This window comes from Varroa jacobsoni, unplaced genomic scaffold, assembly GCF_002532875.2.
Source record: "Varroa jacobsoni isolate VJ856 unplaced genomic scaffold, vjacob_1.0 scaffold_825, whole genome shotgun sequence".
Classification (NCBI taxonomy): domain Eukaryota; kingdom Metazoa; phylum Arthropoda; class Arachnida; order Mesostigmata; family Varroidae; genus Varroa; species Varroa jacobsoni.
The window spans coordinates 50036-60990 of record NW_019213727.1 but is presented as its reverse complement, the minus strand read 5'-3'; the positions used below and the strand labels follow the sequence as shown (position 1 = coordinate 60990).

Genomic DNA, 10955 nt, shown 5'->3' with positions numbered 1-10955 from the left:
CTAACTGTGAATTTTAGTATGATTACGATTTTACACATTTTTTTTTTTATTTTATAGTGGAGTGCGTATCTTTAGTCTGTGTGAACGGGTGTATTGTTTGATGCAACACTATTGAGGTTGACTATTAGCGCCGGATTGTTGTCGCTATACCACTGGTTGCTAGTCTGATCATGGTTCTGGCATTGATCAGTGCGTAAACAGCTTCACGGTTGGAGAGAACTGTTCCACACCGTTTTACGCTAAGAGCATATCAATTCAATAGACATACAAAATAAGAATAATTATTGAACAGCTGTGTAGAACTTTTGTATCTCGAGTTTTACGTCCGGCATGCCGTTAGGCATTCTATCATACGGCTGGTCCCTCGCATGAAACGCAGTGTTTCTAGGCCCGAGTTTGATCCCAGTCCACAACGTGTCCCTAAGACTAATAGGCACATACGTTACCCATCAACCTATCACTTATAAACTTCCAATTGTGCACTCTAGAAGTGTATGAGCATTGTATCAGACAGGATTGACAAAACATAGTGCTTTTCTCCAGTATTTATCCTTATTACTGTTTTGTGTTTATTACTGACAACGACCAAATTTCTCATTACATTCAGGGTCTGGCCTCGTGCCCCTCCGTGACATCGAGAGTCGATGGGCTCGACAAGCAAATGCGCAAGTTATTGATCACTTGCGGGCTGTTGCCGATCAAAACCACAGTCAGCTACTCAGCTTCGACAGGTAGAACTTGCGTTATATGATTATTTGTTGGACATGGTTTAATTTGAATTTGAAACCTATTTGATCAGGAGAGACTCCAATGTCATAAACTTTTTCAGACTCTGTCTGGCGTTGAAGATGTCTTTACTAGCGGATTCCCCGAAATCATCCTGCAATAACAGCGTCTCATCGGTGACATCGGCAGGAAGTCCGGCCCCGCCAGTCTCCATTACGGGACAAACCTCTGCAATGAGTCGTGGACCCCTAGTACAGAAAAGTGGTACCGCATTAAGTGGTCTGACACCCGCTACAGCAACAGCGGCTACATTTGAAAACGTTGGTATAGTAAATCAAACATTCGTCTCCGATTTTTATCGCCTATATTTAAGGCAGTTATAAAGCAAGAAGACGGCGTAAAAAATTAATGAACTCCTCTTACTGGCCGTATACAAAAATGGTAAACAAGACTAGTATTCTATAACTGTTGAATTTGCAATTATCTCTATCTACTTACACAGCAGGACTTCGATCATCGAAAGCAGGGCTCTAATTCATCGACAGCAGGCTTACTGGAGTCGTCAAGGTTAGTCAGTTAAATTCGTATTAGTAACTGTTCGTCTGACCGCTATGTACTGTTTTGGAATCTCAACAAGTATTGTTTACTTTTGCCTTCAGTGCTATTGAGTACTCTTCTTTACGTTATGCTGTACTAATATTTATAAAATCGGGCAATCGATAATAATTTACACGGGAAATATGGTTCGCTACTAGCTCCTAGATGCCGTGTAAACATTAATGTTTTACAGTCACGTAATGCGTACGGATTGCGTATAAAACTGGAAACCTTTTTGACGTGGCGCCTAAGTGTCGTCTCTTAACTGGCGTGGTTACCATTTCTTATTAATAAATCCCTATAAGTCTTCACTAAAATAGGCGTATAATCCTCGAATCCTTGACTACCTAGATTTTCACAACCAGCAACCTTAAATTCAATTGCATTATTTTTATAAAAATCCCTTTTAGATTCGCTTCGGTTGTCCCGCCGCCAGCGACTAGTGCTGTTACCGTACCAAACTCAACCACCGTGTCATCCTCGCAAATCACCCCACAGTCAACAGGTGCTTCGCGCCTTCCAAAATTCGGAAGCAACAACAATTCGCAAGCGCAAATTAGCTCTGAACTGGTAAATGGCGGGTTTCAACAACAAGAATAGTGTGTTATTCCAAACCTTCCGGTAGGGCATTAAACTGCAAATCGTCCATGGATAAAGCGTACTCAATTCAATTGTGTCGTTCTAAAACCAATATGCGGCCGTTCTTTGTTTGATTTACTGAGTGGAACTCTTGCTTTAACAGGCAACCTTAAGAGAGTTAGACGAAAATTAACAGTGGAATAAAGGTTATTATTTAAATTTCATACATCCCGATGCTCTTAGTGACAGATGACTATTAGTCACCATTTAATCACGGATACCCTTACAGAATATTGATATTCTTTATTTTTCCAGAACAAGTCCACTACAGATAGTGGCTCAATAGGCATTCGTGCAGCTAGCGTACCGCCTACGGCGGGAGAGTCTTTTCTACGACAGGTTCGTTGTACCTTTTCCTTATACATCTAAGACAAAAATGTATATTGGAATATATCTATGTGCCCGTGAAAGGCCCATTGAATGGCATTTATTTGATTATATGATGAGCCCTTATCTATTCATACCAATTGAGCAGTATTTTGCGTCTAATATACTTATATCGTATATAGAGATGGAATGTAATCATTTAAATTTACCGCTTTGTATCAACGCCTGCTGTGGTGTTTAGGAAAATGGAACGAACGTCGGCCGTTTAGCCGGTGCTTCATCTGGGGATTTAACCAAGTTGAATTCCTCGTTCGAGAATCAGTTTGACGCTGCGCCCGGATCTCGCGGCTGCACAAGTAGAGCAACAAGGGTTTTGCCTACCCCTAGTTCACAGGGACATGCGCAACAAACGCAACGATCCATGTTGCTGCCACCGTCTTTGGTAAGAAAAAAAATGTTATTGAAAGTCCAATAAGGAAACAAGATGTACTTTTTTGACATTTTGGTTACTCGATAATTTGGTGGTTCTTTCGGAGCATACAAATCAGAGTCAAATGCTCAGCTGCGCCAGATCATTATTTCATATTGTTTTTTATTGGAAATGTATACAGTACTTCTAAATATTTTACACTACTAAGTTCACATCTGCTTGTTCTCGTTTCAACTACTAACATATCTGTTGTGTCATTCTTTCTTTTGAGTAGGTTCGGCCTCCAACGGTGAACACAAACCACTTAAACGGTGACAAACCCATTTCGCGTGCTGGGGTAGTTTCGCTTGGAGAATCCCGTCAGCCTCCACCTCAACCCGGTCAACAACAACAAAAGCCTGGTCCCCCGCCTGGCCCTTCGCCAGGATCAACAAATGTGAATGATTCACTCGGTTTCAGTGTTAAAATAGGCCTGCTCCTAATTGGTTAGGCAAGCAAGACATCGAAGTTAATATATAGATGAATCTCTGAGAAAACAATTGCCAGTTTGACATTTGTATTCATAATTGCTACACTGCATAGAAAATGGCCTATAATTCCGTTTGTTTTCTGCCTTCCAGCTTCGACGCATCGTTCGGCCGCCGAGCGAAACCGCTGAGACACACAGGGCCTCGCTAAATTCTTCTGGTAATGAATTCTTAATAGTAATACACTGATCTATTTATGCGCGAGTATCTTTACTTTTTATGACCTATTTGTTTAGCTATCTATAACAGTCGACAGAAATATCAAAAAAAGATTTCGAAAACCTGTGTTAACAAACATCATAGTTAAGAGTCATCTCAAAGGAGTTCACATGGCATTTTATCATCTCTGCTTTCTCTTTGTTATTCGAGCAGGACCTGCAGCAAGTCTAGCAGTCGGCACACCATCGGGCCTTTCAGGCCGGTCGCGCACTCCCGACAATTTTTTGGAGAACTCGAGTGGCCATCAGCGAACTATCAAACCACCCATGATGAGGTCGGTCAGTAGTATCGCCGAATCGCAAGCTCACAAGCAGCAAACCCTTCACGGATCAGCGGATTATACAGGCCAGAGTTCAGGTCTGTCGGGCTTACCAGCCAACAGGTGAAGAATACTTTCATGTGATTTATTGACGCGGGCCGAGTTGTACATCCGTGATATGCTTTGACGAAATTTTACCATTTTTAATTGTATAGACAGCTTAGGCAGTTGGAAAAAGGTAATGAAATGAAGTCGTAGCCAAAGTTTTGCATTGAGAGCCCTTTACACAATCACGATGGGCAGCGTATTTTTTACTAAATTTCAAAGTTATGTTCTCTCTTTTAGAAAGCCATTTCCATTACCTGGTTTGGCTACTGGAGCAGTTCCTGTCCTGAAGTCGATGAGTTCTGGAGGCCTTCAGTTGGGACCACCTCTAGCTCCCCCACCTGCACGCCGAGCCCATTCCGTTATGCACGAAGTAATTAGTTCGGCCAGTTCGTCCGCCCAAGGACAGGCCCAGCATCACATACAGCCGCCATCTGCAAATTCGATGCAGAGTCATCAGCAATCGCGCCACAACGGTACTCACTAACCAGACCCTGTTTATCGGTATCCTAAAACAGGAACTCAAACTTTGCTCTCAGGCGCTCATTCAGTTCATATTTGTCTCCACATCGTTCAACGTCCGAGTTTTTCCATAACTTTCAGGGCAGACGAATTGCGCCGCAAATACGTACATAGTGAGAGGAGGTGCTGTCTATTGTGTATTTCGATTTCATTCTGAGCAAGCTTATATTTCATTTTACTGGCTGGCAGTTTTTCGAATTCAATATATATTTTAAATTGATTAGAGTTATATCTCGCACAAAAGGATAGAGAGAAAGACGGAAAAGACCCTTTGAATTTTGAAGAAACACGATCATGTACTGACTGATTTGTCATTTTGGGGTTTGATTTAGTAGGTGCGAATGTACCGGTTAGCACGCATTCGCACGGCGGCGCAACAGAGCGTCATCACCAGCAACAGCAGTGCTCGGCGCAACAAACGTCAGGAGCTTCATCAGCAACGCCCTCTACTTCTCTGATGACAGCTAGTAATAACGTTCCAGCTGGAAATTCAAGCAAGCTAAGAGAAAATACCAGTCACTTACCTGTAAGGACAATTGGTATTTTTTGCCGCATTTTTGCCATTCAGTAGTTTTTTCTTCCTTTCGTAATGAATTGCTGTATTGGATGAACTTAACTTAGAAAAGAACATTTTATAAGGCACATACTGATATCATTACCAAGCGTGAGATAGCCTCGTTTAGTTGTTTCTTATTTAAGCTGAGAAAGATATTAGAACTAACCATATATTTATTAAAAAAGAATGCAGTAAAATTCAGTAAAATGCAATTAAAAGGTAAAAGAGGGTTCTAAGCCAATTAACACAATAACAAAAATGATTTCAACTTATAACCTATAATTAACAATAATTATTGATTAAAATCGAATAATGAAAAAAATTAATAATAAAATCAATTAAAAATGGAAAAGTATTATATATATATATATACATAATAGAATGTCTAAAGACTCACACTAATTTTTAATATACGTCACAAATCTTATTGGCGTGAATATGAATAATATATTGAACGTTCATTTATAAAGAAATAAAAAATATTGAATACCTTAATGATTCGTTTCAACAGACCTCTGGTGGTGCAATGCTTGCACCAATTCAAACCGAACCCGTTCTTACGGCAAATAAGGCGAGTAATTATTTTTAACGATGACCAAACTTTTTGGTAGCCAGGCAGTGCTTCACATTTGTTAACAATATTCGTAATTCATTCACATTTTCAATAATGATTATTATTACATTTAGCGGTATTCTATAACCGCGCTGCTTACGGAAACTGTGCTTTTTAAGTCGGTACTTTCTGATATGAAATAAACGTGTGCTTAACTCTACACTAGAATACTTTTGTTAGTTTATCATTAGATTATTTTAAAAGCTAGTTCACTATTTGTGCATGTAATATCCACTGTGGTCGTGTCCGGATTACAGGTGATGCTGGGCTCTGGTTTAAATAAGGTTTCATCTGTAAAGACGGCTTCACAGATGCGTTGTCCTCCAGGATCTTCACACTACGGACACATGCAGGTTTGTAAAAAAGTGCTTCATGTTAAGGCGGGCTATGTTAACCTTATATTCACACATACGCATACAGTTAACACATTATCGGATAAGTTTTAGCTGATTGAATGAAGAGAGGATAACTTCACTAAATAAAATCACTGAGAATACACTGTATAATGAACAATTTTCCGCGGAAATATCGGTATGCTTAGCCTGAAAAAATTTATAATTAAAGACATCTTCCGATGTTGCTGTTTTTCCCATAGACGCAACAGCAGCATACACCATCGTCGATTGGTAACGCTGGTTCAAATCGCACAGGCAACCATCACGGGCCTGCTTCTGGTCAGGTGGGTTGTAATTATGTGGAAAAAAACAAAGAGTTCCGTCTTGGTATTAGTTCATTTTTAAATGTTAAAAAAAACCTTACTCATGTGGTACGCGATACTCGTAAGAAATCGAACCATGACAACAATTCGGATTCAGCCCGTTTGTAGACAACTATAGAAACATCATGTTTTGTACACTACGCCTATATGTGAAGAACGAAACTCAAATGAAATTTCCATACAAAAGGCTTAAAGTATTCTATAATTTCATGGCTAGCAGACTGGGTTTCTTCGAAGTTCTGCTGGACAACGGGACATTTCCGCTATGGTAAGAGCTATTCCCTGTCAACCTGCAACTGCCAATGTACAACAGGTCCCGCCACATAAGCAAACCCAATCACAACCTCCACAGCAACCGCAAACGCCAACACAACAGGCTCAATTCCAAGTACAACAAGTACCTCTCCGACAGATGATCCTTCCGCCCGGTGGTCTCAAGCCCGAGAAACCACCACGTAGAAGAGAGCCACGGAGACACACCTTGGCGCACGGTTCGTGTTTAACCCAGGGGGCTGATCAACGAGCAGATTAATTAGAATAGAACTGCTAGACAAATCCTTATATTGCCACATATGATTTCACAGAAAAATGCGTTCACCCAGAAAAAATCACAACAGATATAAAAAGACAAATATTGTAGAACAATCAATAATGTCTAGGTGTATTTGATAGGTATTGAATACGGGATGATCAGGCGTCTGAAACTTCTTGAAGAAGAGCGTGAAGTTCTTCAAAAAGGTCTACAGGCCGTTGAGCGCGCACGAGATTGGTACCTACGACAAGTCGGTAATGTCCAGGATAAGCTACAAGCCACATCTCATGGATATGCCAATCCAGTAAGTGTTAAGCGATTGCCTACTTATGTCGGGATAAAGGAAATCTTCATGAAAATTTTAATGAATTGCAGCCGTTTTGTGGAAATAATGAAATTGAAGTGTTAATATCGAGGTAAAATGACGATGAGTTTGACCTCCATGTAACGCTTTTGAAAAACATAACGTGTCCATGGATGTAGCCTCACACCTCAGTTTTTGTGAATGTGCAGCCCTTGAAAAAGCAGAACCAATCACTGAATGCTTAGCAGTCATACTGCAAATCACAGAAAGAAAATCTGTATTCCACAGGTAAACTAGTTAGTAGCAACATTTATTTACCAACAAATTATTTGGTAGTACCAGTGTTATACATTTCGATTTTATTCAATATGTCTACTTTAGGAATACTCCATTGATACACACGAGGAACGTCTCCGCCTACAGATGGCTCGGATCATGGATGTGAATCATCGGCTCGCGGCATTAGTTGAGAGCGGGGACAAAGCGTCGTTTCCGCTTCACATGAATCTCGCCCTTTTGTCAATCAATAATTTCCATAATATCAACTATTCGCAACTTCAACAGCAACCACAACGACATCATACCGCGCATCAACAGGTAGCTAGATTATGAAAATTACAGAATTATATCTCTGAGACGTAGGGTACATTTAAGGGGAAATACGTTAGTATAATACGTTTGTCTATATACGTAAAGGCACGTCATGTCTGCCTCAAAATAAAATGTAGTGGTGTATGAACATTAAAAATCCATCTGCACGATCAGTAGAAGAACTAGTGTCAATAAGGAAAACTATTTATATAGTGTAGCCACGTATGTACAGTTAAATCACCGGTTGAAAGAAACCAGTGTAGCCACGTATGTACAGTTAAATCACCGGTTGAAAGAAACCAGTGTAAAGACCGCGGCAGCTTCAGGATCCGACCGCACACACTATACACTTTGCGTAAATAGAAAACGATATTTATATCCATCGGTATGAGTTACCTTAATGGATACCTGTAGCTGTGTCTCTCTGTTAGACTATAACATCGTCCAGCCCCGTAGAGATAAATCAAATATTACTGATTTTCGACGGAAAGCCAACCTGCTGTTCGCAGATGACTCTAGCGGATTCATTGAAAAGGCATCTGTATTCGATATGGATGTGGATTTGCTGGATTTTCGTGAATGTCCGTTTTTAATTTTCAATGGTTTCTTTAACGCATTGCCTGAAAATGTTTTAGGTGGCGGCAAATGCGACAGAAATTAAGCGTCTACAAGAGCACAATGCGAAACTAAGCACCGAGTTGGAAAATCGACAAGGCATAATTAGACAGCTGGAAACAGAGAAGGCTCAGCTGCTAAGAGAGTTGTTTGCGGCCAAAGCGCAACAGGCCCAAGTACAGGCTCAGGTTCAGGCCCACACACAACGGTTTCGGAACCAATCGAACGGACAATCACTACCCGATACAAGCCTTATGTAGGTCAGGTGGAATCGTAAAGAAGCTTTTCTGTTCTTGCAAATGCGCTAATTTCGCTTTGCAAACGCCGCACGCAAAGTTACCCATAAGTAAACTGTCAGCAGTAACTACGTTTATAGATATATTGTTAACCCGAGTATAGACATTCTTGAGGTTTGCTATCAAAAACAATGGACAAGAGGTGCAATAATACTCTTTCAAAAAATCATGCAAGATTATCGCTACTATTTGGTTATGTCAAGATGACTGGGAGGAAAACCAAAGCGAATCGACGGCATAGAATTCACCGATTTTGAATACGGCCGCTCATTTTATAATAGAATTCCTTTCTACGACGAACTTTTTCTCTTCACCTTACAGTAGAAACGTTATTAAAATATAGTGACACATGTTTAGTGGACTACTTTTATTACACTTACGTTTTTGTAGTCGACTGGAGTGACTGCGCTGAAGTTTGCGCACTCTACGGTTCGCGGTGATCCCAGCACCCTTTATCTTTCTTTCGCCTTCGGAATAACAAAAAGCGGTATATGCTGTGCGCTGTACAAAGAGTTAGCTAGCCATGGGGTTCGTTTTTAACTAAAGGTTTGTACTTTTTATTGCAATCTGTATATGTTTTGTATATGTGTGTACTTTAGGTCCCCGTCTAGTAAACAGTGTCCAGAGAACGGTATTGGTGCCAAAAATCTATCTATATGTAATGATAATTTTCGGATCCGATCGTGAGACCCTTCGAAGGTTTGGCCCTTCTGTTTGAAGTATATAGCAGTTTGTTTAAGCTGAGTTTCTACAACAAGCTGTTGAATAATCGTATTCAGGGACACACACTGGGCGTCTATAAAACCATATAAGAACAGCAATGCACACCTGTGACACAGCAAACTTGTAAAATTTTCTCACTAAGTATTGCATGTTCGAAATATGTTATAATAAGGCGATTAGACGGCTAATTGCTCAATATCGGTAACAACATGTAATTAGTCTACTAATTGTCTTTTTGATATCGGGAATAAACATGCACGCACACACACACACAAAGAGAAAAAAATGAAATCATGAATCGAGCTATGCCCAATAGCTCTAAAAAATATAATTTTTCTTTTGCTATCAGAAAACCTACTAAAGTCCAGTTTTTAGAGGTAAAGCTTCTGATCAAGTGCCAAGATATTTCATTTTTCTCTACCCGATCAAATCCTCAATTTATAAACTCATTATCATGTCATAGTATCGACCTTAATTCACGCTGTAACTACGAGGAAATCGAGTTTCCATTCTTCATCGGGAGCTTGCGTCCTTCAGGGAGCTCAATGTCTATGCAGTAGAGATAGGACGGAAAGCACAAAACTATATTATGCTCCGGAAAGGACAAAAACTGACCCGTCCTAGCCTCGCCTATTTTAATTTTTGAGCTTTTTTCTTTAATCTTTTATCATTATTGAGCGAGGTCGAAATGGGACTGCTTCCTTTATAAAAACTCTATTCAATTTTGTTCGAATAAATAGCAAAGGTTACCCAAGCAGTTTGGTCAGTCAATACGAAGATTGAATGAACCTTATTTTAAAATGCAATAAGTGTAATGTAGGAGCCTTGCAATTTATAACCTACATGAATTCACTGCAAAAAATTTGGTCTCACATTTTTTTTTCTTAATAAATTTACCAAAACAACGAAATAGAAATGTCACAAGTCGTTTGTGAAAGTTGGATGAGCGGCCAGCTTCTTGCAAGCAGCCACGTTACTGCTTTCTCGAACTGCGAAACAGACATATATCGGTTTTACCACCATAGCTAAGTCTGCGATGATTGATGATGATTTATCTGATATTTATATTTTTCGAGCTTAATTTTAAAGCCTTTTATTTGTTTAGGCCATTAGATTGTTAAGATGTATCTATGTAAGGGAAATATTACATATATATGTATGAAATTAACTTATTTATACATAAAATATTCCCATCTGTGAGCAGCTTTTTAGCTGACGATGTTCAAAAGCATGTACGATTTCATCCGTCTATGTCTGCTTCCTTAAATACATGAATATATGTTATTATTATTATATATAAGAAATGTATCTCATAAATGGCAGTGGCTGTGAAGTTTCGCACACAGTATTTTGTTCTAAAATGATACAGGGGATAGTGGTGTTATCGGTGTTATGTACGTATACATACATATAACGTATCTGGTAATTAAGAAAACAGATGACACAAGAATTGATAATTTAGTAGTAATACAATATTACAATAGTAACAGTAGTAGCAAAAAATTGCTACTACTACTATTAATGTAGTCGATTTTTCTAATAATGTTTTTATACAAAAACTGAATGTGACACATATGTTAAACGTTGTCAATAACTGGTCAGACGCAAAAAGGTCGCTAAAATAAACATGTTATTTGATACACGCTTACTTATAAA

General features: G+C 39.4%; 1 protein-coding gene and 1 long non-coding RNA gene across 3 annotated transcripts in view; one reads left to right on the top strand and one right to left on the bottom strand.

Annotated features, from left to right (window-relative positions):
- LOC111264179 (uncharacterized) overlaps positions 1-4168 on the bottom strand; it is a 20727-nt gene extending 16559 nt beyond the window's left edge. The window contains exon 1 of the long non-coding RNA XR_002682719.2: positions 4087-4168. This is a non-coding gene — a long non-coding RNA (uncharacterized LOC111264179). The remainder of the gene's footprint in view (positions 1-4086) is intronic.
- Positions 1-10947, top strand: part of LOC111264174 (uncharacterized) — a 21737-nt gene extending 10790 nt beyond the window's left edge. The window contains exons 3-20 of one of the 2 annotated variants that reach the window (XM_022839844.2): positions 608-731; positions 830-1046; positions 1229-1293; positions 1734-1893; positions 2218-2301; positions 2531-2731; positions 2994-3155; positions 3340-3406; positions 3619-3847; positions 4070-4305; positions 4687-4877; positions 5419-5478; positions 5778-5873; positions 6116-6199; positions 6459-6729; positions 6911-7074; positions 7456-7671; positions 8301-10947. In XM_022839844.2, coding sequence (XP_022695579.1) covers positions 608-731; positions 830-1046; positions 1229-1293; positions 1734-1893; positions 2218-2301; positions 2531-2731; positions 2994-3155; positions 3340-3406; positions 3619-3847; positions 4070-4305; positions 4687-4877; positions 5419-5478; positions 5778-5873; positions 6116-6199; positions 6459-6729; positions 6911-7074; positions 7456-7671; positions 8301-8540 — 2867 coding nt within the window. In that variant the 3' untranslated portion in view covers positions 8541-10947. Of the gene's footprint in view, positions 1-607; positions 732-829; positions 1047-1228; positions 1294-1733; positions 1894-2217; positions 2302-2530; positions 2732-2993; positions 3156-3339; positions 3407-3618; positions 3848-4069; positions 4306-4683; positions 4878-5418; positions 5479-5777; positions 5874-6115; positions 6200-6458; positions 6730-6910; positions 7075-7455; positions 7672-8300 lie in introns of both variants that reach the window. The other variant, XM_022839841.2, reaches the window with a different exon arrangement.
- The last annotated feature ends 8 nt before the right edge of the window (positions 10948-10955 follow it).